Source organism: Heliconius melpomene, chromosome 6 (assembly GCF_056956725.1).
Source record: "Heliconius melpomene rosina isolate 202511_hmr_F chromosome 6, ASM5695672v1, whole genome shotgun sequence".
NCBI classification, from domain to species: Eukaryota; Metazoa; Arthropoda; class Insecta; order Lepidoptera; family Nymphalidae; genus Heliconius; species Heliconius melpomene.
In genome coordinates, this window is record NC_140394.1 from 3,113,869 (window position 1) to 3,139,009 (window position 25,141).

A 25,141-nucleotide genomic window follows, 5' to 3' on the forward strand; every position below is an offset into this window, starting at 1 on the left:
TTAATTTAACATTGTACCAATTAAATAAATATTTTCTTATTTCCTAAATAAGTAATTTAGTAAATTTTATTTTACTAGTTGGATTTAATAATTTCGTGTTGGCATAAGTTTAAGTAATTATAAAATTTAAAGTCCGTATGTGTGTACTAAGATTAATATAGTGCTAAACCAGAATCCATTGCAAAATTGCATTTTAGCCATTAAAAATAATTTGCGTTCTATGACGTGATCTTCAATAAATTGAATTGAATTAGAATAAGATTTTTTAACTAATAGATGGTGGATTGATTGTTCTTTATTTTGTGTGTTGCTTATACAGAGTACCACAGTAAGTATTCTTATATCATTCACTAAATGTTTAGTTATAAAATTTACGTCATTTTTCGTCCTAACGTGAACAATGTGTATTTTTGATTGCAGTATAATATTTTATATATTTTATTATATCTTGGAACATTAATGGTATTTTTGTAGAAATTAATAAGTGTTCTCGAACAGCTGTCTTCGTTTTATTCTTATTAACGTTGATTTGTTTCTTTATTTTCATTCTTGTTTTTACAAGTTGCTAAGTGAAGTTGACATTTGTGCATTTTTCTTTCTTTGATTAAAGGATATTAATATAATGTGAAACTTCAGGATATACACATATAATTTTTAGAATCACATTACAGTTATAATTAAATGACTGAAAAGGTATATTTAAACATGTACACATTATTTTTCTTTTTTCAAATTAAATATCAAGAGGATAAATTTTAACTTAGGTATTATTTATTCTTATTATCTACTAATTACTACACTTCCCACATCTTTATATTTGTTTAAATACTTAGTTAAGTTGAATAAGATTTTTCATTTTATTTTATTTTAAGATCCCAGATATTCACACTGATAAAGCATTTTGTAATTAAGGTTCTAAAATGTTATAATATTCCTTAACACTAGGAAGCTATCACAACATAGTAATTGTTGAATATGAAATCAAAACTCAAAAATCTAAAATATTTATTGGTAAAAATTGGCTGAATATTCAATCTAAGTAGTTATTGAAATTAATGCATTTAAGCAAACAAACTGTTCAGCTTTATAATAATGCTATATAGTTAATATAGCTTATATGTCTTATATATGAATCATTTCTGTTAAGTATCATTCTTTGTACATTCCAATTAAATCCACAATTAATTATGTTCCATTCACTTTGCCAATGCCATGTAAATATTAAATGAAAGTGCTCTTTGCTTCCAAAAATTGCTTATTATTATTATTTAGCTTCATCCATTTATACTGCACATAGCAAGGGAGATGGAAACCCAGTGCTAGGACACTTCATGCCCATTTAAGACATTGTTCTCCAATTTTCGCAGGATTCTTAAGGCATTGCATGCTGAGTGGTGGCACTAAAAATGAAAATAGTAAATATTTCATTCAACAAGTGCAAATTGAACCCACTATAGTAATGTTTACAGTTTTATACCTGTGCTATTTCTATTTAATGAGTTTAGGTCATTTTTTTCATATTCATTACTTTGTCTTTATTATTGAAAAGTGACCCTTTAGATCAAAGTAAGATGGTAAGATGAAATCAAGCTGATAAAAAATCTTGCTATGTCTGCAAGAAGTAGGATCAGCTAAACACTTGTTGTTGGGTGTGGAGCGATACAGATAATTTCTAATACCTATTAGAAATTATATTTTTCTACTTTTTAGGTATACAAATTGTAACTAAAATAAAGAAAAAAATGTCCATATCTGGGCCCATGACTAGATTATTATTATAAAATAAACAAAATTATGTATAAAAAAATTAATTTGGATAATTTAAAGCACTTTTTAGAATCAAATGTGACTTTTTAGAATCCACTCTATTTTATTTTTGTTGGCTTTAAAATATTATAAACCACTGATTAAAACCTTATTATCATAATGATATTGCTTGTTGTTTATCTGGCTAGAAGGAGGTCAATGTACTAAGATTTTATTTAAATCTCACACAGATTACATAAAGTTAACATTTATAATCATTAATATAATTATGTTACTGTAACTCCAAGGAACTTAAATATACTAAAGTTCAGCCTTATATTCACGTTCCATGGTTTTTTTAAACATTTTATATAGGTATATTGATAAAAAAATAATATAATCTGCTCAATTGTGCAGATGTCTGGAGGTCACAAGCATCGTTATAAGAACGCGGGTCTCAGTGCTGACGAGCTACGTCGTCGGCGCGAGGAGGAGGGGGTGCAACTTCGAAAACAAAAACGGGAACAACAACTTTTCAAACGGAGAAATGTCAATTTACCTGCGCCCAATGCTCCTGATACTGCGCATCAGGTATAGTAAAGGATTTAGGAAAATTTTCAATGGTTCATTTGAAATTACGATCGACGCTATTTGGGTTCGATTTGCACCCGTGGAAATATTGGGTTATATTTTTATTGTTTCTATTTGTACTGTCTGGGAAGACAAACTACGGCGTTGAATTATATATGTTAATCAAAACGTTTGGTTTCTGTTCGGTAATTATAATATATTATATTTTATCTAATTAGACTAGATTAGTGGAACTCAACGCCACGCCTTGCTTCCTTAACAGACGGAGGGTTGATAATATTAAATATTCGCCGTTTGCGGCTTATTAGACGGAGGAACTCCGCCTACAGAGCTTTTATCGGAAAATGCGTGGTAATAAAAAAAAATTCAAATAAGACAGCAGACAGTGAATGTACTTTAACTATAAATAAGAACATATGGAGACTTATTGGAATCTAAGCGTATTTTTTAATTCAATTAATCATATAGTTCTTGTCTTTCTTAGCATACCGTGGGTAATATGATTCTATTAATTAATAACATTAAAATTCATCAACAGATTGTTTTAGAGTTTTCATGTCTTTCAAAATATCTCCATATAAACTTTATTTTAATAATTTTTCCAAGACTGATTTGTGCACTGTTTGCACGCACTCTATGAAGAGATAACAAAAGTAACCTTATTGTGGTTTTGCTATAAAGAATCATTAACTTCCTGCATGCAATAATTATCCTTGTGACCCATTTTTATCCTACTTCAAAAAGAAGGGTGAAAATTAGGTTTCATGTGAAATTGTTCTGAAAACTTTCATTTATTCTAGAGAATAACTTAGGATATATATTATAATTTTCGTAAATACACCTTTTATCTTAATTATGATTTTATGGTTATTCCTACAAATTCCTATTCGACATATTGTTTACTAGGTAGCAATAATCAATATTGTTCCTTGTCCATCCAATATGATATTGGTGAAATAAAATGTGCTTACGCTCATGTGTGCACACTCGGTAAAAATAAACTGAAGTTAGGTACCTTTCTACGAGACAAATTTTTCCCGTGGTTTCGCCCGCGTGCTCATATGAAAATAATTAAGAGTGGTTTATGACACCACCAACTCTAAGTGCTCAATATAACTAGGACCGCAAGTACAGTTATATTGCAACGATTAACATTATGTAGCCTATAATATTTCTCGATAAAAGGATCTAACACAAAAAATATTTTCCAACCATTTTCAATTGGTATCAGTAATTTCTCATATAACTCTCGTAACTTTATAATATTAGTAAAGATTATTAAAAACACAATTTCAGGAGGACATTTCAATTTCATCATCAGATGACATCACGCCGGCGATGGTAGAAGCTCTTCTAGGGGACGATCCACAGGAACAAGTATTAGCGACACAAAAATTTAGGAAGTTGTTAAGCCGAGAGCCCAACCCGCCCATCGACGAAGTGATACGGACTGGAATAGTTCCTAAATTTGTTCAATTTCTTACCAATACTTCTAATCCTACGTTACAGGTGATTTTTTGCAAATATATTTAATAATAATTATAATGGAGGCTGCCGTGACTCTAAATGTGATCGTTGCAGGTTCGATTCATTTCCTCGCTTTTGTAATAACTAACAAGACAAACTGCGGCGTTTAGTTCGGCCACTCAGCACTTGATGTTTAAAAAATTGGGCGCTACTCGAGGTTTGAAATGAAGGCGCCCTGGGCGAAATTTTTTTTGGCGCCCCCTAACTACATTTCAATAATATACAAAACAGGGAATGAGTACAACGAAATAACCATGTATTTAAAAAAAAATGACAAAAACTAATAAAATTTCACTTCTTCTAGCCTTTCTATCTGCGAACTCTTTTATTAGGTATTCAAAGTCTATGTTTTCTGCAATTTTATTTTCAAAGTTGATAAATATTTCAATGACGATGACTTTGTTTTTTTTTTTAGATATCAAAGACGACGATGACTTTGTTTTTTTAAATCTTAAGACCATTTTAAGACATCTTTGCGCAAAGCGCCCTAAACGGGCGTCTACGGCGCCCTTTTTATCCGGCGCTTCTGGGCCGTCGCCCAGGCTCGCCCTACCCTAACGCCGCTAGTGATTATATATATCTTTTAGGGCAGCGTATTTGATTTTCGACTGTATAAGCTTATTTGAGAAACATGTAATTTCATTGTGAAGAAAAGATGGTACAAAAAGCTTATTTAAACTTCACACTAACCTATGTACCAAGGTTAAGACACCCTGTTTTTAATTTTCCACTGGATTACCTTATTTGCGTTAGTACCAGAACGAGGAAATGAAGATATTAGATAACTAATTTCCTTTAGCGGAAACCAAATCCACAAGCTTCGCGTTAACAGTCACACACTCATTTATTTTCTAATATTTGTATATGTATATACAGTTCGAAGCGGCGTGGGCGTTAACGAACATAGCGTCTGGCTCGTCGGAGCAGACGCGCGTGGTGGTCGAGAGCGGTGCGGTGCCGGTACTGGTGGCGCTGGCAGGCGCCGGCGCCGCCACGGACGAGGTGCGCGAGCAGGCCGTGTGGGCGCTCGGCAACGTGGCCGGCGACTCGGCGCGCTGTCGGGACGCGGTGCTGGCTGCGGGGTTACTGCCGCCGCTGTTGGAGTGAGTTCGTTTTTGTGTTCTAAATTTGAAAATGACGAGTATTAGTAGAGAGTGGCGTGGTGCCGGTACTATTGACGCTCAAGGCTTATTGGCGCGGTGCTAGTCGCGGAGCTACTTGTAACATGTTCAGTAACATGGTTGCTCTAATTTCGGCAACAATCTAAATTTCGGCCGTAAAAACGAATTATCTGTAAGGTGAAACGTAAGGCACGAACCAAAATCTAATTGTATCTACTCTAGTGTTATGATTTTACAATACAACTCATGCCATTTCTATTACAAACTATAATGTTACTTGAATTCTTATTAGAACCCAATTGAGGAAAAACGCCGCTGACCATTCCGCGGTGCCAAAGCTCAGTTCAGGTTAAGTTCAGCCAAAAAGCTGTTGGGCGAGCTCTGTCCCTTTTGGACATCCATAAGTCGGGACCTAACCCACCACTGGACTGCGGCTAGACATTTTAATGTCTAAATAAAAGCAATAACGTAATATGGGATACACTGCCCTCCAAAAGTTAGTTGAAATGATCAATAATGTAATAAATGGGAGAGAATTATAATAAAACAAAATAAAAACATGGCGTCAATATTTATTTATGAAAATATAATCAATTTTGAGTATTTTAATCAATAAAAGAACCATCATAACTTTTATAACTATAAGTTCCGGTAAATAAACTGTTAAATTAAGATATCAAAAGTTAGTTGAAATTGTTGAAAAATAATTTTTAGGATTGTGTCTTTATCAATATCTTATCTTTTAATATTTTGTATGACTGCCCTTATTATGTAGAACTGCTTTAAGTCGTCTAGGCATTGATTCTACAAGATTTTGTAGTGTTTTGACCGGGATAGTCAACCATGTTTCAAGAATTTTATTTTTAAACAAATTTCTGTTGCATCTATTGGAAATAGGGATCCTGCGGTCTAATTCATCCCATAAATGTTCAATGGGGTCGGGTGACATTGAAGGCCATTCCAGTAAATCCACTTCGTTATCTTCAAAATATTGTTTAGTTATCCTTGCTGTATGCTTCGGGTCATTGTCTTGTTGAAACTTAAAAATCCGACCTAACCCCATTTTTTCAGCACATTGTTTTAAATTATCATGGAGAATATGACAATAGGTCTGTGCTGTCATTCTGCCTTCAATTAATTGCAGCTGGCCCACACCATGCCAAGAAAAACACCCCCAAAGCACTATACTCCCACCACCATGTTTCACAGTGAGCTGCATTTGTATTTGTCGTCGTAAGAGTTATTATTGCTTTTGCGCCATACAGTTTGACGGCGTCGATTTCCAAATAGTTCGAACTTCGATTCATCGCTAAAGACTACTCTCTTCCAAAAGTCTATTGGTTTATCCCAATATTTGCGGGCGAACTCCAATCTTCTTTTTTTATGGATCGATGTTAAAAGAGGTTTCTTTCTAGCTACGTAACCTCGTAAATTAGCATAATGCAGACGTCGCCTGATGGTACTTTCAGAAACCGAAGTTCCTGCTTCCTGTAACTGATCTTTGATCTGTCGTACCACAATCTTGGGATTGATTTTACACAGCCGCAATATTTGTCGATCATCAACAGAAGTAGTAGCCCTAGGACGCCCTGACCGTGGCTTATCTATAAGACTAGAACATTCCAAGCTCTTCTTTATTATTTTTCGCACGCCTTCTGGACTAACTTTAAATAATTTTCCTACAGCACTTAAGTTTTTCATTTTTTTGTATTCACATACAATCATTGTTCTTTCCTCTACAGTTATTTTCGCCTCGGAGCCATTATGATTTCAAAAATACTCAAATCGCCTCAAAATATTTTGTTATTAAATTTAAACTACCTAAACTGCCCTAACAATACTAATAAATAACTTTAAAACGGCGAGAATATCAGAAATCGTTTAAATTTTGCTACTTCAACTGACTTTTGACGCACTCAATTCAAGCAGTGAGCACATAACCATATATTATTGAAGAAAACAAAATGAATTTTGGGGAATTCCCTTCTGTATGTATTATAATAGTGTTACCAAACATAAATAATAAACAGATCATTCAATGAAACGGCGAATTTTGGAAATTGTGTGACATCATTTATAAGGTCAAATAATTTCAACTAACTTTTGGAGGGCAGTGTATATGAATATTTTTCCACTAATTTACAATGTCTTTTAATTGATTTTTTATTTTAAATTAATATGAATAGCATAAGTACAATATAAATTTATATGTATTTTTTTATTTACAGTATCTTAAACAAATATTCACGATTATCCATGACCAGAAACGCGGTGTGGACACTCTCAAACCTTTGCAGAGGAAAAAACCCCCCTACAAACTTTGAAGCTGTAGCTCCAGGTATTTAAATTACATATTAATATAATTTTAATGTGCATGTGTTACCGCTAGCAGTACGCCTTTCCAAGTCCATTTTCGTAGGAAAAAAAAAAAATAAAAGAATGAATTGTGGCCATGGCAAGCATATTACAGAAGATTGTTTGTACGTACAATGACATATTGAATATTTTAGTCTCTTCGCTGTGGTAACAGGGCAAAGTGCGGCGTTGAGTCCGCCATTCAACACACAATTCCTAAAAAATTCGGCGGTAATATTGAACTGAATGACTTAACACTAGGTTCATAGGATCCATGCGCTATGTGCACTGCTATGTGGAAATACAACGTGAAGCAGAAAAAACAAAGCTAAAAATATATATTTATCTTTCTCTAGGTATCCCGGTACTAGCCCGACTACTACACCACACGGACGCGGACGTCCTCAGTGACGCGTGCTGGGCGCTGTCCTACCTGTCGGACGGGCCCAACGAGAAGATACAGGCTGTCATCGACGCGGGCGTGTGCCGGCGGCTCGTGGAGTTGCTCATGTGAGTATGTTTGTGTGGATTATTTTTTTGTTGTTTTACAATTTTTCTTTGATATGGTTTATTTTGTTCGGACGTAAATGAAAGTTTTTCTAAATGTGAATTTTACTAATTTTAAAAATTAAGTATAATAAGTACCAATTAGTATGTATCGAATATATTGAAAGGTTTTGTAAGAAACTCAAAAAATGTGTTGAATAATAATTTGTAATGTTTAATTTTTTTTAACAGAATAATAAATGTGCTTAATTGATTTTCTTTAGCATTGCATATTTTGTTCATTATTTTTCTTTTGAACAATTATATTATTTCCTACTATTTTTTTATAAAAATGTAAATGTTTATGAAAGATGTTTGTTCTACTTTCATGCAAAATTTGTAAAGGATTGTAATTGATATAATATTATAATAAAATTTGTGTACAGTTACTTTCCATTAATATGACAATAAGTGTAAGCGGGCGAAGCCGCGTTAGTCTCACTGGTATTTAACCAAGCTAATGCAACGTGCAGGCACAGCAAGTACACGCTGGTGTCGGCCGCGCTGCGCGCCGTCGGCAACATCGTGACGGGAAACGACGCGCAGACGCAGGCCGTGCTCAATTGCGCGCCGCTGCCCGCACTGCTGGCGTTGCTGCGCGCCGCCACCGAGGCGCTGCGCAAGGAGGCCTGCTGGACGTTGTCCAACGTAACCGCAGGCAACGCGGCGCAGATACAGGTACGTATCGCTCTAAGCCGCCACCGAGGCGCGGTATTCCTTTCCTAGGGACTGGAACGTCCTGGTATCTGCTTTTATGCTGGCTGGGGTTGGTGTGGCAACGGCTGACCGCTGTGGTGCGAACGGCTGTGTTGCTGCGGTTTCCTTCATATGCTTGCCTTTTTCTCCTCGGATTTTTGTGTGTTTTTTGTTCTGTTGTACACAATGAAAGGCATGCAATATATATGTAAATAAAATACATAATATATTATTTTTATTTAGTTCATATTGTATCATAGTTTGTAATTCTACAGGCCGTGATAGACGCAAACATTTTCCCTACCCTAATAGACATACTAAGGAACGCCGAATTTAAAACGAGGAAAGAGGCCGCGTGGGCGATAACCAATGCTACCAGTGGAGGGACGCATGCACAAATTAAGTAAGAAATGTATTGAAACTATATTTTAAGGGTTGTACCTCAAAAGCATAATAGCAGAACCTGTATATGCTCATATTGTTGTCTATGTGTCAAATACCATTTTTCTCGAGATTGCTTGGAGGTATCACGCTGACTGTACATTACTATACAAAACGTAATGACAATATATGAGCGATTATGCTTCGTTTTTGACGCATCTGGTTTGAGAATCGACGCTTAATCAAAACCTTTAAGGCAGAACTTCCAATCCAAATAAAGAAAAAATCTTAAAAGTGGAAATTAATGGTTATATTTAAAATCCATTTTATGCAATATTTTCGCAACATATTCATATAAACACTTAATTTGATTATAGATTTTTTTTGTTATATTTGGAAATAACTTGTTCATAATAATGTTTTTTTTTCAGTTATTTAGTCGAACAAGGCTGTATTCCGCCGCTCTGCGATCTGCTAACCCTCACCGATACTAAGACAGTACAAGTGGCCCTTAACGGCCTCGATAACATACTGAAGGCGGGTCAGCAGGCTGACCATCATAACAACCCTTACGCCGCGCTCATTGAGGAGTGTTATGGTATTCGACATTTTTACATTCTTTTTTGTATTTTTTTTTCAGCAAGTTTACAAACGTGACGCGCCGCGGTTGTTGGACTGTATTATAATAATAATAATAAAATACTTTATTATCAAAAATAAAATCAGCTTCGCGCTGTATCCCGCACACAGCAGGGTAGGCAGAGGGAACCCAGTGTTAAGACACTCCGTTGCCCACTTTCTGCCGAATTCTGGAGGCAGAACTCTGGATTGTATAAAATCTGTTCTCTGCCAAATAAAACTGGGACAGGCTTATATTAAATAATAAACAGGTTATTTAAAAATCCTCTCTGTATTTTTTCTTCATGTGTGTTTTTCGGTTCATCTAACTCAATCTAGTATTTATTTGTTATTCGAATGTATTACTCAAATGGCATCGTAAATGCAATCTCTAACAAAATTCTTAAGACTTTTTCATGTCCGACATAAATAGATTATCAAAATCCTGGGAACCGAGTGTTAAGACACTCTGTTCTCATTAAGACACTTCCTTTCCCCCACTTTCCAATGGTCTGCGTGTTGAGTGGCAGAACTCAACGCCGCACTTTGCCTCAAACCAGAGCGCAGAAATGGAAATATAAACGTAAATAAATATTTTAGTTCCTCTGGTGGGATCGAACCCTCAACCGTCGCGTTACAGTCACACCCTTGTGCCGCTGCGCCACGACGGTCTCATTGCATTATGATATTTGAAATTGGATTTTTTTGGAATTTTAAGATTGTTTCATTCCACCAAGATCCTAATCGAACCCACAACCATCACATTTGCAATCAGACTGGGCCGCAACGTCTGAACGATTATTAATACAGATTAAATATAATAACAACCACATATTACATTCACAGGCGTAGACAAAATTGAATTCCTCCAGTCCCATGAAAACCTCGACATATACCAGAAATCGTTTGAGATAATCGAGAACTACTTCGGTTCGGAGAGCGAGGATGCGCGCGTCGCGCCCCACACCACGGCCGACGCTAGCGACGCGCATTTCGCGTTCAGCGCCGACAACTCTGTACCCATGGGCGGGTACCACTTCTGACGTGGGAGGGTTAGTATGGACGTGTTTGTATAATTGTATTAATTTAGTTATACATATTTATATACACTAAACTGAAAACACATTTACATGCATATGTAATGACAGCTAGAAATTAAACAATATTTGGTCAAGCTTAGTAGTTCGGAGAAAAGGTCATTTGGTTGATGGACATTCGGATAATCGACCTTGTACTGTATTTATATTTAATTTACACGTATTTTGCCCACAGATGCAACCAGCGCTGATGAACTAACTACTTACTCCAGAGTCAATATATTTTGCAAGTATTATGCAGTAGATTAGATCATTATATTAATTTATATTGCAAATTATTAAAAAAATAATCTCGCCTTAATTGTTATGTATATTTTTTTGCTATTGTATTCAGTAGATATCGGGCGTTAATAGTTCATTTATTTTTATTGTAAAAATATAGTACGACCAACACCTTCATGGCATGCATTTCATGAAGAAAGTAAATTCAAAAAGAAAATAATTAAAAGAAAAATCCTAAAATTAAATCTGCCCAGTCATCTACAGCTAACTTCAGGGGGGCCACGACTCGTCGACCGTACTGTACATATGTTTATTGGCCTTCGTCACTCAGTTGAATTTGGATTTAATTTCCCTTCATGTTGTTATGTGATAAAACGTTTTAATTCGTTATAATGAATTAAATTGGTACCAACACGATTTTGACTGCTGTTTTATTTTTTTAACATTCCCTATTTTATTGTTTACTAAAGCATATTAAATGTATTGGTATTAGAAATTGCGTACAGCGTCCAATTGTAAACGCGGCGGCAGTGGGTTTGATTCCTATTGAAGAAAGTGAAATATTTTCTTTCAGTTCCTCGCTCTGATAAGACAAAGCGTGGCGTTTTAACACGCAATGTTTTGAAAAGTGGGTCTAGAGAACGGAGTACTCCGCTATATGCAAGATGTCAAAGAAATTAAAATAATTCATTCCCCTCAGTGGGAATCGAACACACTATCGTCGCGGCGTTTACAGTCAGATGCTATGTCGCTCCACATTCCATTGTACAATATCATCGCGATTAATAAATCTCCTTTAAAACATTAACAAATGGAAAAGTAAAAAACATAGTGTCTGTTTTATATTATTTATTTTGTAACATTAAATAAAACTTTAATTAAACATTACAACAATGAGTAAATACTGTGTGAAATGTATAAAAAAATATAATTATACCAGCCTTAATTATTATATTTGTGAAAATAAAGTTATAATTAATTATTTGGTACAGTTATTATTAAAATTCATTGATTTATTAGAGTATATTTTTTATAGTTATTTTGAAACTAAGATAGCTAAGTAAGATGAAAGCAATTTAGAGTTAAAGTACTCTATCATTCACCACTCATCATTACTGAATATCTTGAAATAAATATTTTTAGCATATAGCAGGGTAAGCAGGCTGAAGAAGTAACCACATATTTATCAGATTCTTCTTCTTTGTGGCAATGATTGGAGAATTTATATCATATTTTGCCAGTATTTAGCCACGTCGACTGCGGCATCTGTTGCCTCCATCAGATCGTCATGTGTCGTCATTTATTAGATGTAAGGCACAAAAACGATCCTATCACCACTAACGATTTCTTCTAAATAATGAGATAAGGAGGTGCTACAAATTAACATATACATTTATAATATTACATGCTACAAAAGAAACATTAAAAATATCTGGAAAATAATAGAAATGTTTGTAATTTCTTTGCAATATACAGCATATTTAATATAATTAATATGTATTATTACCCTGTATAATATTTGAACCTGCATTTATAATATTATGTTATACAAAATCTTTAATTTAGAATATTATGATTCATGCTTTTTTTACTTCCTATAAAGTGTTATGAAATATTTCGAAATATTTCTTATCTTTTTGTGGGCCATAAATAACTTATCATGTTTGCATAAAGCAATATGGTCGTAAGTTTAAGATAATCAAATGTTTGAGCTATGATAAAAAATGTGGTATCTATACGTTTTTTTGTAGTTTTGCCCTATATTTCTTTAAAATCATGTTGGTTGCTTTTGAGCCGGATTTGAACACACTGACTCATTCTAACTGCGCCAGAAATAAGTATATAATTTTCAATATGAACATACATTTTGGTATACAGATAAGTTAAATATTTATGTCATTTTATTTGTGTACAACATAATGTGGAAAATCTTTAACTTAATCATTTAAAAATAATACAATAAAATAAAACATTAATATGTAAATAATATTTAGGAGCCATCTATAATTTACGTCACACTTCGATGAAGTGACAGTGACATCACATTCAAAATAAAATAGACACAATTTCAGAACTGCTGTTTTTTAATTATTATTATTAGATGACTCATTGTACAGGTATATAAAATATGTAAAAAATATAATTAGAATTACTAAATTGATGACTTTGGTTTAAGCTAGCAAGATTGAAACAGCAATATTATAATCTAAAATAGTCTTAAAGTTTTAATTGTATAGGCAAATTACATAAATAATAATACACGACCAATTAATAATAAATGACTTAACAATTCTTTTAATAAACTAATTAAATAATATTTTTTAATATGGCGTTCATTAATAAAAAAAATTGGCAACATCTTTTAAATTACAGATATTGTTGTTTTGATTAATAAAAGGTCACCTCGTTTTCCAATTTCAATAGTGACGTAACCTGTTAGGATTAGTTGGTGAAACAAATACACAGCCTCAACTTTCACATTTATAAAATTACTAGCGACTTAAACGTATTTTTATATTATATGCAGGCTAAAGCCAAATTTTACATTTTTTTACCATAAATTGTAGCCTATATGTTATTCTGATGTATAAGCTATATTATTGTAAAGTTTCATCTAAAGCCGTTTAGTAGATTTTGGGTGAAAGTGGAACAAACATCCATCCTCACAAACATATTTATAACCTTATTGGTATGAATAATTAATTATTAACTATTCATTTTACTAATATAGCAAGATAATCATTTTCCTGTTGGAATTTGAACTCACAATTCTAGCGTTTAATCATTCACGTTTCGATTGCGCCATGATGATAATAATATTATTAATTCATTTTGTTGATATTTAACTGTTTAATAGTTTTAATTAGGAATATTGTATGTCAATATTTAAAAAAACTATAAAAAGCCCAAATAAATCCTTGTGAACCATCTTAACACTGACTTATGTTAATATTGCTTAATATTTTTCCGTGAGATACAAAATTATATACTATACAGAATTTAGTAATTATATAAATATGAAGCTTGTAAATAACTATCAAAAAGATAAGAGTTGTATTAGAAAATTATACAAAATTGTTCTATTATTTGATTTCTAATCAAATATAGAACTATATATATATTTTAAATTGTGTTCATTCTGTTTCTAATATGGCACGGCGAGATTTCTGTAAACTCCTCAAGTTTACAGAAATCTCGCCATGCCATATTAGGGTAGACAGAAGGAATATAATGTTAAATACTTTGTTTTCCACACACCGCCCCGCGAGATATTGTCGTGTTCAGTGGCAGAACTTAACGCCGCGCTTTGTCTTATTACCAGAAAAAAATATATAAATATTTATTACCATGATACTGAACTTGTACAAAAATCTACCTAGATAGATAATCATTTTGGTAATATAAAGTATGTGATGACTGACATTTTATAGCAGAAAGCAGACATTATTTATGATATTATCATAAGAATTACATAATTAGTGATATTTTTATAATTTAGATAATTGTGTTATAGATAAGATTATGTAGACACATCTTTTACTAAGCATATATTTTTGTAGCGCCGGCGTTGAGTCCCGCCACGGACGGGATAACAGAGTGTTTTAATAATAAGTTTACTGCTATATGCGGGATAAAGCATGACGACAAGAACATGATAAAGATTTAGGCAATTTTAAAAAATTACGAAAATAACAAATTGATTTATTTGAGCTTTTTATAACTATTGTTATTTGACATTATAATTACCATCCAATGGAGTCGTCTTCTAAAAGCGTCTACCATGTAACACCCAATTCATTAAAATAAACCAATGTTCTAAGAAATATGTGTTCATTATGAAGTTTTTCCCAAAATAGCATTCTTTCGTAGAACGGATTTTTTCCCTTCGTCAGTTCGGAGCCAATGCTCAAATAATTTAAATTATTCGCATCAACAACTGGGTCCCATTTTATTTGTAAAAGTGGATCATTTTCGTATGGAGTGGGATCTCTGAAAATAGAGAAAAATTATATTATATTATAGGTAAAAAGACAAAGTAGTAAAGAGATTTTAGTAAGAAAAACGGTTTGTGTCGCCTGCCTACCCCTGCAGGATATAGTGCTGTATCCCGCGGGATACACCACTATATCCTGCACACAGCAGGGTAAGCAGAGGGAAACTAGTGTTAAGACACTCCGTTCCTCACTTTCCGCCGAATTCTGGAGGCATTGCGTGTTGTGTGGCGAGACACAACACCGCCCTTTGCCTTGACACCAGAGCGAAGAAATGTAAATATACATTTTAAATAAATATATCATTTCCTGGAGTGGGGATCAAAGTACTAAATGAGAATAATTAATTTGAAGTTAAAGATAAGCAAGGAAACGAAACCAAAATAAAAAAAAACCATTAAAGTAATAATGCTTCTTTCAATATTTGAATTGGATCGATTGAAAGGAACATTTAAAAATATATTTTTACTTATTAAATGTAGAGATTAATTCGCTTTATGGGGTTGTAGCTCAAATGATAAATAAAAATTTTAGTTTATCTAAAAAAAAACACGTCATCGTTGCTATTGTTGCCAGGTGCAGATCGTAATCATAAGAAATCTCAAAATATATAAGTGCTTATCTAAAGTTTTTTCCCTCTTTATGAAGAATCTAGTGTTCAGATACTCCTATTCCTACTTTCCCCGGATTTTCGACATTGTCTGAGTAACGGTACTCAATGTTACCGCGAAGAATGTTGAAAAGATGTAAAAAATTTAAGTTACCCAATTTTAGCGAAATTGGTCCACATCTTGATAACCCTGTTTCTCGTCGTCACCGAATCACGACTTCCACTGTAACATGATGCGTCTGTAGTCTTAATGCGGAATAAAAAGGAGAGCTCTCCGAAATGTCCGATGGAGTTCAAAAAGCTCAACTGTTCGGGCACCCACCATTCACCTGCGTAATTTACTATATAATAATAAATAGGACATTCTGGAGCCACTTGATTGTGAGTTCGGACTGTCTTGTTCACGTAGTACAGGAAATAATAGTCACTAAGCAATTGCAAATATTGATTTCTCGTGTCTTTATTCAATTTCTCCATACTCCCAAAGTAAAAATCTTTTAGGTTTAGTGCAATTTTTTGGGATAAGCAATCGTCTAATGCTAAAGCTCTTGGTACGAGAAGGGATAGGTCCTTGTTAAATTTTTCGTAATCCTCGTAAAAATCATCCTTTAAGTATTGCAATAAGGATGCTTCTATGTTATTGCAACCTATTATAATTGGAACTTTATTAAAATTACCCGATTTAATTATGCTCAAAGGGCTTCTATTCAGGAATACCGGTTGCCCTTCAAACTCTGATTCGACACTTGGTTTAAACATACTATCAAATATGTCTTCGTCAACCGCACATTTTGATATATCTACATAAGTCTGTATAAGGGTGGATGCCGGTAATCTTTTCAGTTCCTCCACAATTTCAAATTTATCTGTTTTATCAATGCCCAAATATTTCGCGAAATCGAGTGTGCTCTGAATGGGATTTTTTGCTAACGACCATCTATTTAGCGCCGTAGAACTCTGTATGATCCCTTTATGGAATAAACCCGTTGCCATAGGAGATAGCATCATTAAATGTACTGTGGACGCCCCAGTACTGCCACCGAAGAGCGTCACGTTACTTGGGTCTCCACCGAAGTTACTTATGTTCTTTTGAACCCATTCTAAAGCCATCACTATATCTTTTAATCCAACATTTCCTGGGGCATTGAATTCGTTTATTGTGAGAAAACCAAATGGTCCGAGTCTGTGTCCACACTTTACGAAAACGATATCCTGAGCGTTAATAAGAGTGGGATCACAGATATTGTCTAAATAGAACATGTAACTGAAACTGCCTATCCAGAACATAACTGGCATTAATTTATTTGGTTTTACATTTGGACTGGACACTTCAAGATACAAACAGTCCTCTGAACCTACAATTTCATCATTCACATCAATACTAATAGGAACTGGTGCATCTTGAGTACAATCAAGTATATCTCTCCATGGTTTTGCTATAGACGGTGGCTAAAATGAAGATAAAATATGACTGATAATTTCTTTTTGATAACAAAATTGTGCTAATCATCAAAATATTACAAACAAATTTTAAGAAATTGTGTCATATTTTACAAAGGATTTTGAGGCTGTTCTGGCAAAGTAGCAGTGTCTGACTCTAAATACAATAATGTAATTTTTAACACTCAACATACATAGTCTTAAGAAATTTGGTGATGCATGAGAAAAGAAGTTTCTTAACACTAAGTCCCCTCTGCCTGCTATATGCAGGATTCAGCTTGAAGGTAAATTAAGAACATGTTACTTTATTGTTCATACACCATGTTACTGATTGCAATGATTTTATATTGGTGTTATTGATTTTATGTAATTTTATTCCATTTAAAGGAATTAAAATTTTGCAATCCATTGTTTTTGGGAAAATTGTATATAACTTATTTCTATTGTATTTAAACTGTTATTCCATCCTTAGGAAAGAAAAATACTCATTTAGAAAATGTATAAAATTTAAATGTAGCAGGATTTCAGTCTGCGCCTCTTGAAAACCATAAAAGTGATCTGACAGGCGATGCATAAAAGAAAACTACACTTTACATATTCAGTTTTAAGCTTTAAGGAAAATTGTAATAAAAAATTAAATGCTTACCAAAAATCGCAAATTGCCAAGTGGAGGTATGGCATATGGTATCTTTTTGAATTTATAGTATGTGCCATCTTCAGTTCTATCAATAAGGCCACTTATTTGTCCATTTTTTGTCTCTATTATACACCTTTTATCATCCATTTGGATTTTTTTTATTTTTTTTCTGTTAATAGGATATTCAGTATTCTTTTAAAAATTAATCGAGTAGCTTACTAGTAATAGTATTATAATGATAGTGCGTTAATAAGACACACTTGATGTAGTGAAGCAAATGTAAGTTATAATAATAAAAGTATTTATTACTACAAATATTTTGTAACTATATTGATTTAGAACTATAAATGTAGTATCGCATGTTAAAGATTTCGCTCTTCTCTCTAGTGAAAATTTAGAAGCATCGCGTATTACTAAAAAAATATTAGTTCTCGAGTATAAATAGAATCCTATTAACGTTAACTGTGAAATGATTAATTTCAGTAATGAATGATTTACATACCAATCAAAACAAAGTACGTAAACAGATATAATGATTTCACATGTTCCAGTTTTACTATATTATAAACTTCACGATTAATATCACATTGAGATCTAACATAGCCTCATTCAAGGTTACTTTATTATCAGTTCAAAGAATAGAGTTAAGATTACAAAAGTCACATCTTTTTGATTGTAAAATGTAAACTTATTATATCAAACTACTAGTATGTATATTGACATTACTTAAAAGTGTTGCCATAACAAAATAATCCAATCGTAATTAGTGCTGCCAAATTAGTTATTTTTTATTAAACTTACAAAATTATAGATTCAGAAGCGGTAAAATTACTTAATAATCTTAATCTTTCTTGTTGAAATATCGTCATTACGGAAAGTATTTAAAACTGGCCAAAAAGAGGCTAATAAGATCATATTTTTATTTATTACAGTTAATAGAGATTATTTGTTGAAAATTGTTGTTATTGGAATTCATTAAAACAGCTATCCAAAAATGTACATTTATTTATTATTGTAATCTTAAAAATCTATAAAATCTAAATTCTAAATTATAGTACATCATCATTTAACAAAACAGGCAAGTTGTGGCGAAAGTGCACAAATGTGTGACGGTAAACGCTACTGGATGTGGCTTCAATCCTCACTCGAGGAAATGAAATATTTATTTAAATTTATATTTTCATTTCTTCGCTCTGGTGTTGAGGCAAAGCGCGGGGTCGATTTCCGCCATTTAACAATTCCTACATAATTCGGCGGAAAATAGAGAGTGGAGTATCTAACACTAGGTTCCTTCTGCGTACCCTGAAGTGCGAGATATTTTTTTTTATACATCATATTGTAAGACAATTGTCAGTGTGACGGTATTTTACAGAAAATACAATAATAATACCCACATAATTATTTATAAAAGAGGAAGATAGCGGCTACAAAACGTTTGTGAGGGATAGAGTCAGTCGTTATTCTATCTTTCGTAAGGTGTAAAATTGTGACGGTGTTCAAGTATTTAAAATCAGTGTCATTGTTGGAACTATACGTTTTAAAACGTGTATAAGTGTAAAGTGTTATATAGAAAAAGTGTTAAGTGTGCTGTGTAAAGTGTTTGAAGTGTGTATACTTATGTGAAATAGGAACAATAAATTATGGTTATTATAAGTATTTTCTTATACTTACCACCTGACATTTTGTCAATATGTAAAAGTACAGTCACAAGTACGTAAAATTAGTGATAAAAAGAATTTAATTATAAATTTAATATTGAAATAAAAAAAAAAAATCGTTAAAATAAATATACCACTTCAAAACAAAGTGTATCTATTTAACGTAAAACACTATTAAGATTCGGGGCTTATTCGATAACATTTAGGAATGGCCACTAAGCGTATTTTGCGCTTACAAAACCCGGTCTGGTATAAAACAAACATTTGGAGAAAATTATGGCCACTATTATACAGTATTGTCGACCTGCACTCCATTTACCGTAGCGTCGCTCGTCGAGCGCCTTTGTAATAAGGTTACAAATGAGGCTCTCATCCCAATTCGCTACATATGCTGGATAATAAAGGTAATCTCAAAATTGTTAAGCCTCGTTGAACTTTCACTGATTTAGTTTTGAACTTAATTTGAGTTTAGAATTGAATATAGTTTATATTTGATATGTTTATTTTAAGATTTTATTTAATTATCTCGTGCTTCTTTGGGAATTTGTGGTTATTTTGTGATTTATATTACATATAATAGTGGGGAACAACGTGTCTTAATGGTAATGAATTTGTAGGTAAATAGGTAATGTTAATAAATTAAGAATGAAGCTCGCACATTATCTCATTTATCTTGTTCATACAAACATGTGTACTCAAAATGAAAATTTTTATATTGAATAAATATGATAAGCAAAAAGCTACAAATATCTAAATATTATAAGATATTTTTATAAGCTATTTGTGAAATGAGTGCCAAGTAAAATATTAAATAATGCGATTAGTAAATTCTCGTATCCACCAACAAAAGAGTAAGATATCTACATGAGTGTAGAGTTCTGTGTTCACTCGGAATAAAATTCAAGTTCTAAATTTTTACGTAGGTACAGGCTTTATTAAATTTTGCAAATACGTGTACTTTCAGCTTGTACTGGACTATTCATTTGATACTTCGTTTGGTGGCTGGTCATAGCCAAGTAAAGTTTATAAGAGCTTGGATTTTATCCCGGGAGAACTCGGCACCCATATTTGGGTTTTAACAAATGCGATAAATTTCATGCATGTAGATTAATTGGCTTATGGAGCTATGAAGGGTCCAAAAGCAGTTTGAAATGGCTTCGAAATGGCTCAAATTTTATCTTGGCTGGACAAACTAGCGCGTGTCTTGATATAATTTTTAATTTACAAAAAATAACATAATACAATTTTCGAATATAATCTATAATCTCGTTTGATCAACTTCTCTATCGTAAAGTTGTTTCAGCACGTCCATATCTAGCGAAGATTCGTCACAGAACTTCATTTTATCAACCATGCTCTTTTGTACCGCGGCCGTGTCCGCGGCCAACAAGTTTTTGAACTTAGGATGTGATATCATGTTCAGGAAGAACTTCCGGTTTGATGTAAATCTTGGTGCTAAGCCCACAGTTGTTCTCGAAAACTCGTTGATATAGTTGTTGAGATCGTCGGTTACAAAACTGAAATGTGGTATAATTATAAATATATATGTAACCGTCGTGGTGTATACTCGCGACGGTAGTGGTTTCGATTCTCACTCAAATGCAATCATTATTTGCATTACCTAGCACTGGTAACAAGACAAAACGACGGCGGTGAGTTCCGCCACGCAACACGCAATATCTTGAAAATTTTGCGTCAAGTGGGTATATCCATAAATTTGTAAATATCATTCTTATTTCTATGATTACTTCTATCTATCTATCAGCCTTTTAAGGTCCACTGCTGGACATAGGCCTCCCCCAATGCTCGCCACTCCGTCCGGTCCTGCGCCCTTTAAATCCAGCGGGTTCCCGCTGTCTTCTTAAGGTCGTCGGTCCACCTGGTTGGAGGGCGGCCTGTACTCCTTTTGCCGAGGCGTGGTCGCCATTCGAGGACCTTTCTTCTTATGATTACTTACTAGTATTTATTATACAATATTTTTGAACTGAATAGTAATGATTTTCAGCAACACCATATGGGATACTCAGTATGCTACATTTTTTGAATAACATATAACTCTTATACCCAAATAGGTTGGGTATAGTCAATAGTGTGCGTAACCATTGAGTCTGATTTATTACGTTACCCTCTTCGGATCTAATTTATGATTTCTTTTCACATGTTCCAATTTTGATATATTCCTTGAGAATTTATAATATGAACGAATTTACTGGTAGCATTTTTTTAGTTTTTCCCCGTGTGCCGCATGTAGCAGTAGACTGGAACCTAGTGTTAAGATACTCCGTTCCCATTAAGACACTTTCGTTTTCCACTTTCCGCCCAATTCTAGAGGTGTTGCGTGTTTAGTGGTGGAACTCAACGCCGCGCTGTCTGTTACTAGAGCGAGAATATATAACATACATTTACTTCAAACCCACAACTTGACACGCTTACCTATTTTATGCCAAATTAATATTAATATATTTTATTAGTACATAGTTTTAAAAGAACGGAATAAGATCTTTTATATAAAGATTAAGTAGAGTATAAAGCTATATTAATTGGAGAATTTATTTAAATTATATTTTTATTCGTAAACTAGAATATATTATCATTATTTCATGTCTTACCGTAGGTTTGGCATCGCTGTTTCGAAACAATTCTCATACATAGTTTTAAAATTGACGAATACGTCAGTTGCTATTTTTACTGCTTCTAATAATCTTAAAAAAGAAAAATATGTATATTTTAATTGTTAGTTTTAATATATTTAAAGACAAAAAAAGTATCAAATTGACCTGGCTTGTTGTTGTTGGGTAATACAAATTACCGTTGTTGGGATCAGTATGAATTTGTAAACTAAAATAACGTTATGCATTTTTTTTTTTAAATAAACGCAACTCGTTTATTTCGGATATAAAAGTTTCAATTTCCAATATAGAAACTAAAGACATAAAAAATATAATATTATACCTACATACATATATAATAAAATATGGTTATTGCTGTAACATTTTTCTTCAAAAGTCCTCTTTTTCTTGTTGTAAAATTTTTCTTCTTGTACAGTTGTTTATTTTAGCATCACGCTGTATCCTGCACATAGCAAGATAGACAGAGGGAACCTGGAAACCCTGATAAGACATTCCGTCCCCATTAAGCCATTGCCATGGAAACCAAACCCACATCCTGTAGCATGGTTGTGCCTCTGCGCAACGACCTGCCCCATATTATAAAAGAAGTGAATGTCATCAAGTGCCATCAATTTGAAAATTCCAGAAATCTGTAGGAAGCAATAATAATACTTTAGAAAATCATTTCTCAAGTGACTTTCAATTTAGTTGGCGATTTGTATTGAGAAATTTAATTTTACGTTGGCTGTGTATGTGACGTGCCATCTTAGATTATGGGAGAGAATTGTTTTATATTTTTGGCTTTGTTTTTTTGAAATCATTCATTAGTAGAATTTAGTCTACTGCCCAGCTTCAAAAAATCTTCTGAAGTTTTGAAACGGTTAAATGGGTTTGGAAATCTTTGTTATATGGTTTTGTGAAATTTATTTTGATATTTAAAAATATGTATTATACAGATAGTTAAGAAGCATTTTAAAATATTTTTGTATAAATAAAAAAAATATCTTATTAATAATATATTTATTTTTATCAAAAACCAGAAGCAGTAGAAAATCTTTATGAGGAAATTCCAAGCTAGCTCCATAAAACTTTGCTGCAAAATGACATTTGAAATAAATTTCCGCCGCTACGTTCGAGTCTCGAGCGTTCAATTGGAACATTGGCTTGATAATAATTAATACCAGCAAACCGCATCCTTAGAGATTCTCTAACGACCTACCGCATTTACCTATTAATATACGAATGTTAGATGTATAATTATTTCTATAATTGTTTACGATTAAATTTCTCATTAAATTGTATTTGAAAATGTATGATGAAAAAAAGGCAGAGCGAACCTGGTGTTAAAACACTCTGATCCCATTAAGGCACTTCCCTTCTCTACTTTCCCCAGAATTTTTGCATTGCACGTCATTAACTATTACTTACTATGTAGATAAAAACTGTGGTCCCGGAAAACTTAGTTATATAATTTAATGTATAATTTTATTTTTCATTAGAGTATGTACCTACTTATTTTTTATTACCTAGGTCACCAACAGTACATATAGTCTTAGATTAAAATAATATAATAATAGTATATTATTATTACGAGGTGTATATGAGAAATACATTCATAATTGTAGAGTTCTATGTATTATAAGAAAACAAAAATTTCCGTTTTGAAATCACAGAGAGATTTTGTTACATTATTTACGCAGAGGCTTAACTCAGTACACTTACAAATTGCCTATCTATAAAAAAACTTTAAATTAAGGAAAAGTTTTTGAGAAAATGATAATAAAATATTTGCATTAAATATAATTGAGGCCGTCGTGATGCAGCGGCATAATGGCATGACTGTAACGCGACGGTTGTGGGTTCGATACCCACTCGAGGAAGTGAAATATTTATTTACGTTTATATTTCCATTTCTTCGCTCTGGTGTCGAAGTAAAGCGCGGCGTTGTGTTCTGCCACTCAACACGCAATGCCTCCAGAATTCGGCAGAAAGTGGGGAACGGAGTGTTTTAACACTAGGTTCCTTCTGCATGCCTCGCTGTGTGCGGGATACAGCTTGAAGCTGATTATTTACTAAATATCATTCATATCATGATTAATATAAATGCCACATTAATACGACAATTTCAGGTACTTACCTATAACGTTAATTAGAACTGCTCTGCAACTAACACTATAAATATAATTTTACGGATGTTTCAGCATACACTGAAATACCTTCACTATACGGGCATTGTGTGGTCAGTCTAAAATGCCTGAACGGCCACGCTCGTCGATATTAATTAGCAGGCCTTTATCTGTCACAGGCTCGGAGCACGAGCTCGATCTGCCAATCGCACTTGGCTTGTCGGTTTGGTAATTACTCTGTGATGTCTTATATTCTCTGTGGTATCACAAGCTATATATACATTTTGTTTTGTAAATAATGTATGTAAAAATATATATAACATATATAATAAATTTCAATTTTGATAATAATCAATCGTAATAAACAATCATTTTATTTGTTTTTATTTTAAAGCTGGCTTAGTTATCTAAGTTGTTTATTTTGAGGTTTTAGTTAATTATTGTTTACATAAAAAGCTGAGAATTATTGTATAATAAAGTATATTTTTTTCATTCAATTCAGATATATTAACAAAAAACATATGATATTTTAAAAAGTACTATCCAATACTATGACGTAAAGCTGAAGTTTTGAAGTTATGATTTTCAGAAGGCAATAGTTCAAAGATGACTTTAACGAGGACCTATCAAAAAGTTTTAGTAGAGGAATTCTCGTACACAACTCTACACACGTACTACGTACACTCCTCTATTAATTTCACTCTGTTGAAGTTTTACTCTGTTAATATAGTAATATCTAAATTGATAACTGGGAAAAATATTGAATAAATATATTATTAAATATTTTACCAGTTTTGTTCACTATTATTATTAATTCACGAAAATATGAATAAATTAAACTATAAATAAAATGGACAAAGTAATTTTTATTTCCATTTCCATCCATGCATGTAGCAGTTAAAAGTTATGTGAGCATTCATTTGTTATACTTTTGGTCTTTATATATTTTTACACTATTTCTATATAATAAATACTTATTATCTATCTTTCAAAACTAAAAAAACAGTTTTTTCATATATACAAACACACTTTATCATTTCTTAATTTATTTGTAAACATCCTCCTCCCCTAAACACCCGCGGAAAGACTGATTTACGCTATGCAAAGAGCTTTTATATCTATCAATATAACGTCGTTTGCTCCCCCCAAGTGAAGACGCCCCGTTGATT

The 25,141-nt window shown here is 32.9% G+C and overlaps 3 protein-coding genes across 8 annotated transcripts; 1 reads left to right on the plus strand and 2 right to left on the minus strand.

Annotated features, from left to right (window-relative positions):
• Window positions 1-156: 156 nt before the first annotated feature.
• On the plus strand, window positions 157-11,317 carry Kap-alpha1 (karyopherin alpha1). Of its 2 annotated transcripts, none has more exons than XM_085186950.1 (11): window positions 157-328; window positions 2,164-2,337; window positions 3,634-3,846; window positions 4,741-4,967; window positions 7,214-7,323; window positions 7,697-7,850; window positions 8,360-8,564; window positions 8,858-8,985; window positions 9,395-9,561; window positions 10,428-10,633; window positions 10,854-11,317. In XM_085186950.1, exons 2-10 carry the CDS (start codon window positions 2,164-2,166, stop codon window positions 10,622-10,624), a joined length of 1,575 nt encoding a protein of 524 aa, XP_085043076.1. In that variant the 5' UTR covers window positions 157-328; the 3' UTR covers window positions 10,625-10,633; window positions 10,854-11,317. The 2 variants fall into 2 exon arrangements, with proteins under 2 accessions (XP_085043076.1, XP_085043075.1); XM_085186949.1 differs by lacking the exon at window positions 157-328 and adding an exon at window positions 675-693.
• A 417-nt stretch (window positions 11,318-11,734) lies between these two features.
• On the minus strand, window positions 11,735-18,295 carry LOC146538094 (juvenile hormone esterase-like). Of its 3 annotated transcripts, XM_085186947.1 has the most exons (5): window positions 18,082-18,295; window positions 17,589-17,748; window positions 15,657-16,951; window positions 14,648-14,890; window positions 11,735-12,273 (listed from the first exon to the last, which is right to left on the minus strand). In XM_085186947.1, the coding sequence occupies exons 2-4, from the start codon at window positions 17,724-17,726 to the stop codon at window positions 14,677-14,679; spliced, it is 1,647 nt and encodes a 548-aa protein (XP_085043073.1). In that variant the 5' UTR covers window positions 17,727-17,748; window positions 18,082-18,295; the 3' UTR covers window positions 11,735-12,273; window positions 14,648-14,676. The 3 variants fall into 3 exon arrangements, with proteins under 3 accessions (XP_085043073.1, XP_085043071.1, XP_085043074.1); XM_085186945.1 differs by having other exon boundaries at window positions 11,735-14,890; XM_085186948.1 differs by lacking the exon at window positions 17,589-17,748 and having other exon boundaries at window positions 11,735-14,890.
• A 1,594-nt stretch (window positions 18,296-19,889) lies between these two features.
• Window positions 19,890-24,159, minus strand: LOC146538095 (uncharacterized). Of its 3 annotated transcripts, none has more exons than XM_085187375.1 (3): window positions 23,984-24,159; window positions 21,847-21,939; window positions 19,890-20,754 (listed from the first exon to the last, which is right to left on the minus strand). In XM_085187375.1, exons 2-3 carry the CDS (start codon window positions 21,885-21,887, stop codon window positions 20,496-20,498), a joined length of 300 nt encoding a protein of 99 aa, XP_085043501.1. In that variant the 5' UTR covers window positions 21,888-21,939; window positions 23,984-24,159; the 3' UTR covers window positions 19,890-20,495. The 3 variants fall into 3 exon arrangements, with proteins under 3 accessions (XP_085043501.1, XP_085043499.1, XP_085043500.1); XM_085187373.1 differs by having other exon boundaries at window positions 21,847-22,496; XM_085187374.1 differs by lacking the exon at window positions 23,984-24,159 and having other exon boundaries at window positions 21,847-22,788.
• Between the last annotated feature and the right edge of the window lie 982 nt (window positions 24,160-25,141).

What these genes read in the sequence shown, in the direction of transcription:
- LOC146538095 (XM_085187375.1), bottom strand. Translation starts at nt 21,887, where the DNA reads ATGTATGAGAATTGTTTCGAAACAGCGATGCCAAACCTACG. An exon ending in ACAGCGATGCCAAACCTACG is followed by an intron (nt 20,755 to 21,846) that starts GTAAGACATGAA and finishes ACCACATTTCAG; the next exon opens with TTTTGTAACCGACGATCTCA.
- LOC146538094 (XM_085186947.1), bottom strand. Translation starts at nt 17,726, where the DNA reads ATGGATGATAAAAGGTGTATAATAGAGACAAAAAATGGACAAATAAGT. An exon ending in TTGGCAATTTGCGATTTTTG is followed by an intron (nt 16,952 to 17,588) that starts GTAAGCATTTAA and finishes TCTTCATTTTAG; the next exon opens with CCACCGTCTATAGCAAAACC. An exon ending in ACCAATTTCGCTAAAATTGG is followed by an intron (nt 14,891 to 15,656) that starts GTAACTTAAATT and finishes CTCTATTTTCAG; the next exon opens with AGATCCCACTCCATACGAAA.
- Kap-alpha1 (XM_085186949.1), top strand. An exon ending in CTTCTAATCCTACGTTACAG is followed by an intron (nt 3,847 to 4,740) that starts GTGATTTTTTGC and finishes ATGTATATACAG; the next exon opens with TTCGAAGCGGCGTGGGCGTT. An exon ending in CTTTGAAGCTGTAGCTCCAG is followed by an intron (nt 7,324 to 7,696) that starts GTATTTAAATTA and finishes ATCTTTCTCTAG; the next exon opens with GTATCCCGGTACTAGCCCGA.